General features: G+C 33.9%; 1 protein-coding gene across 1 annotated transcript; it reads left to right on the top strand.

The window, feature by feature from the left end:
• Window positions 1-267: 267 nt before the first annotated feature.
• HELRODRAFT_175583 (hypothetical protein) lies at window positions 268-2727 on the top strand (the record flags this gene model as incomplete). The annotated part of the gene is made up of 5 exons (XM_009023000.1): window positions 268-378; window positions 907-984; window positions 1613-1712; window positions 1825-1988; window positions 2596-2727. 5 exons carry the CDS (start codon window positions 268-270, stop codon window positions 2725-2727), a joined length of 585 nt encoding a protein of 194 aa, XP_009021248.1.
• Between the last annotated feature and the right edge of the window lie 1317 nt (window positions 2728-4044).

Genomic DNA, 4044 nt, shown 5'->3' with positions numbered 1-4044 from the left:
ATCATTCACCCATTCACCATCGTTGATATCGTCATCTTCATCATTGTCGTCATCATCATTGCCAATAAACAAACATCATCATTGCTGTTTGGAGACTATCACACAAACGAAACCTCTACCACACCTACACACAAACACACAAACAAACAAACACTCTACCACACACACACACACACACGCACGCACGCACACACACACACACACACACGTACACACACACACAAACACGAACAAACGAACAAACAGGTAATTAAAGACTACCAGCTGATGATAATCGTCTTCATTCTCGTCCTCATCGACATCACCATTCTCAGCGCCTGGCACCTCTTCGATCCCATTTCCGTCGTCAGTGAGAACATCAAGGAGCACGTCATCCCGGTAGGTTTTGATTATGATGATGAGGATCCGGTGGTGATGATGACGATGATGATGGTGATGATGATGACGATGATGATGGTGCTGGTTGTGATGGATTCAATATATTCAGCAGAAATGACAGTTTTTTTTATGCCTAATGACTTAATGGGCAGATAAATAATTTATGAGGGTGACATTTGTTTTCTGTTTTGACTATTACCACCACTACCACCATCATTTTATCATCATCATCATCATCATCATCATCATCATCATCATCATCATCATTATTATTATTATTATTATTATTATTATTATTATTATTGTTATTATTATTATTATTATTATTGGTGTGTTTGTAAGCGCCCTTTTATTATTGGTGTGTTTGTAAGCGCCCTTTTGAAAGATCTCAGAGGCGCTAACGATCATTGCAGTACATTGCTTAGCACTTTATTGAAGCAATGCAGTGGATGGAGAGTAAAAGACATTAGGACGGGTAAGCTTGGACAAAGAGATGGTGTTTCAGCCTTTTACGAAATTGAATAACAGACAACGCAGGATCATCAAGGTCCCAAGGCAACCATTAGCAGGACCCATTACGGAGACATTCCTTCGACCAAGAGCCAAGTTTGCTTTAGGTAGAAACATTAAACCTGAACTGTCAGAGCAAAATGTTTGACTCAGCAGTAGCATTGTTCTAGGAATGACTCTGCCAGTTAAAAATTCAGAGACAACTACCTTAATACATTTAAAAACCGTTAAACATATCTTGAAAATAACTCTTTGATGAACCTGGAGCCAGTGAAGAGCAAAATTAATTGGCTTAACGTTATTGTTATTAAGGCCGCCTGAAACCAACCTGGCAGCCAATTTTGAACCGACTGCAGTCTAGACATATTTACACCAGACAGGTCGTAATATAGACCAATATAGATGCTATTGATATTAATAATATGATATAACAACACTAATATAGACCGTTATAGATGATGTGTGTGTGTGTGTGTGTATGTGTGTGTGTATGTGTGTGTGTGTGTGTGTATGTGTGTGTGTGTGTGTGTGTGTGTGTTGTGTGTGTGTGTGTGTGTGTGTGACTAAAGAAAGAATCGTGAGTAATAAAAAAAAAATAATAAATAATACTGATAATAACAACATAACAACAACAGCAGCAACAAAACGACAACAACAACAACAAATACAGCAGCAGCAACAACAACAACAACAGACAGCAACAAAACATCAACAACCCTAACAGAAAGTGACGGATGAAGACACGCACACCACAATCCACAGCAACAACTTCTGTTACTCAGAAAACATGTGGTACTACGCCGCAGCTATGTGGGGTGTCAAAGGTCACCATTATTATTTTTATTATTATCATCATTATTATTAATATTATTATTGTTATTATTGTTTTTGTTATTATTATTATTACTATTGCTACTATTGTTGAATTTTTTACAGCTCAGTTAAACGCAGAGTTACTCACAATTTATTTTCTATTAGATTGCTATTTAAACTTTCCTGTCACAGAGGCTGTACACCACGCCACACCTCGCTACGCCACACCACACTACACCACACCACAACACACGACGCGCATGCATGGCATCATAATACGCGCGTATGTTGGTCTTTGAGTTTGGGACAGACAGTATTCGAACCATACCACCGCGCAATGGCAACGTGAGACGTGGCGCTTCTACCGACTGAGCTAACTTGGTTTTGTTAATGTTTTTGTAAGCGTTTGGATTTCTTAAATTATTTTTTATCGCTTATTGGCCAGTGAGTTTAGCAAATAATTTTAAAATAAATTCGATTGAATTCTAATTCATTAATTCATATCTATAAATTTTATAATTTAATAATATTTCTAATAACAATAATAATATTAATTATTATTATTTTATTATAATTTAATTATTTTTTATATTTTGTTTTATTATGCAAAAATTTCACTTCAATGTTTAGAGAATTTACTCAATAACAAAAATTTGAAGTTGTATGTAGCTGTAGAAATAAAATGATTTCATAGTTTTTGGAACCCCTCCAAATATTGCATTGGTGATGGGGCGTTCTTTTCTATCATTAACAGTTGTTGTTGATGTTTTTGTTGATGTTGTTGTTGTTGTTGTTGTTGTTGTTTATATTGTTGTTGATGATGTTGTTGGAGTTTTTGTTTATTACTCACATCTTATTTTATACTAGATTGTTATTTAAACTTTCCTGTCACAGAGGCTGTACACCACACCAAACCACGCCACGCCACACCACACAACAACACGCCACACCACGCCACACCACGCCACACCACACCACGCCACACCACACGACACCACACCACAAGATGCACATAACATAACATAACATAACATAAAGAAATGATGGGCGCGAAAAACATAGGCCCATATCTAAATGAAATAAAATGTTTTTATAACATCATTATGTATGATGACTTTTCAAAAACAGAAATAAACACACACACACACTCACTTATATACTTCTAATTGAAATAAAGATGTACGTTACCCACACATACTATCACACACGAACTACATCCACACACAACCCGCATAATACTTGCGTACATATACTAAAACAATACTTATAATGAATAATCTTAATCAAGCACACCAACCCAGACGTCTAAACACACCGTAAATACATATAAATACTTTAAAAGTATAGTAATAACCATTAAATGTCAATAACTATATATTAACCTAACAATATACATATATTAATATTTAGTTCACACATACATCCAAACACTCATTTGCTTATAAACATTCTCGTCTGCACACAATTTCATCACACATACTTACACATAAAATTAAATAAATAGTAAATAAATATACCCAAATAGAAATTCTATAATTAAACAAACCATTTTAAATACATATGTGTACACCCCATCACATCACACAAACAACATATATATATATATATATATATATATATATATATATATATATATATATATATATATGTATATATATATAGACACAATCGTAACATGAAGTGGAACAAATAGATACATAATTAATTAAATAAACAAAAAAATAAATAAAGGAAAACTTCAGTGACACAACGGTCTCATAATATAAAATGAAATAAAAATAAACAGTATTTTGTTAATTATAACAAATAACCACAAACAAAATAATGAAGTTAATGGCAATCCTTCTGCAATTGTTTAATAATGAATTAAAAAAACATATAACGTTCAACAAACATTTACTGTTTACCATTTATAACAATCATATTCAAATTTACAAGGAATGTTAAACCAATGACTGTCCACATTCTTCTTAAATTCATCAATGTTACGAGAGCACACCACCTCTTCAGGAAGGTCATTCCACAACGATTTTTAAAATAATACTTTCTTAGATTTTTATTGAAAGGTTTAACTTTGAGCCTCTTGTTCTGTTGTCGTTCACCTTTTCAATGACAGGATGACCAGCATCGGATTCACTCTTCAACATATTGAAAAGTAGAATCATATCTTTTCTATTTCTACGGGTTGTCAATTTGGGCAGTTCAAGATGTTTCAGTCTTTCCGCATACTTTAAATTGGAACAATTCTTTACCATTTTTGTGGCCCTCTTTCGGACTCTTTCGATATCTTTTACATCTTTTGTGGTCCACGGTCTCCAGACACTCACTGCATATTCCAAGTTT

Source organism: Helobdella robusta, assembly GCF_000326865.2.
Source record: "Helobdella robusta unplaced genomic scaffold HELROscaffold_34, whole genome shotgun sequence".
In the NCBI taxonomy this organism is placed as follows: domain Eukaryota; kingdom Metazoa; phylum Annelida; class Clitellata; order Rhynchobdellida; family Glossiphoniidae; genus Helobdella; species Helobdella robusta.
This window is presented reverse-complemented; position numbering and strand designations above follow the sequence as displayed.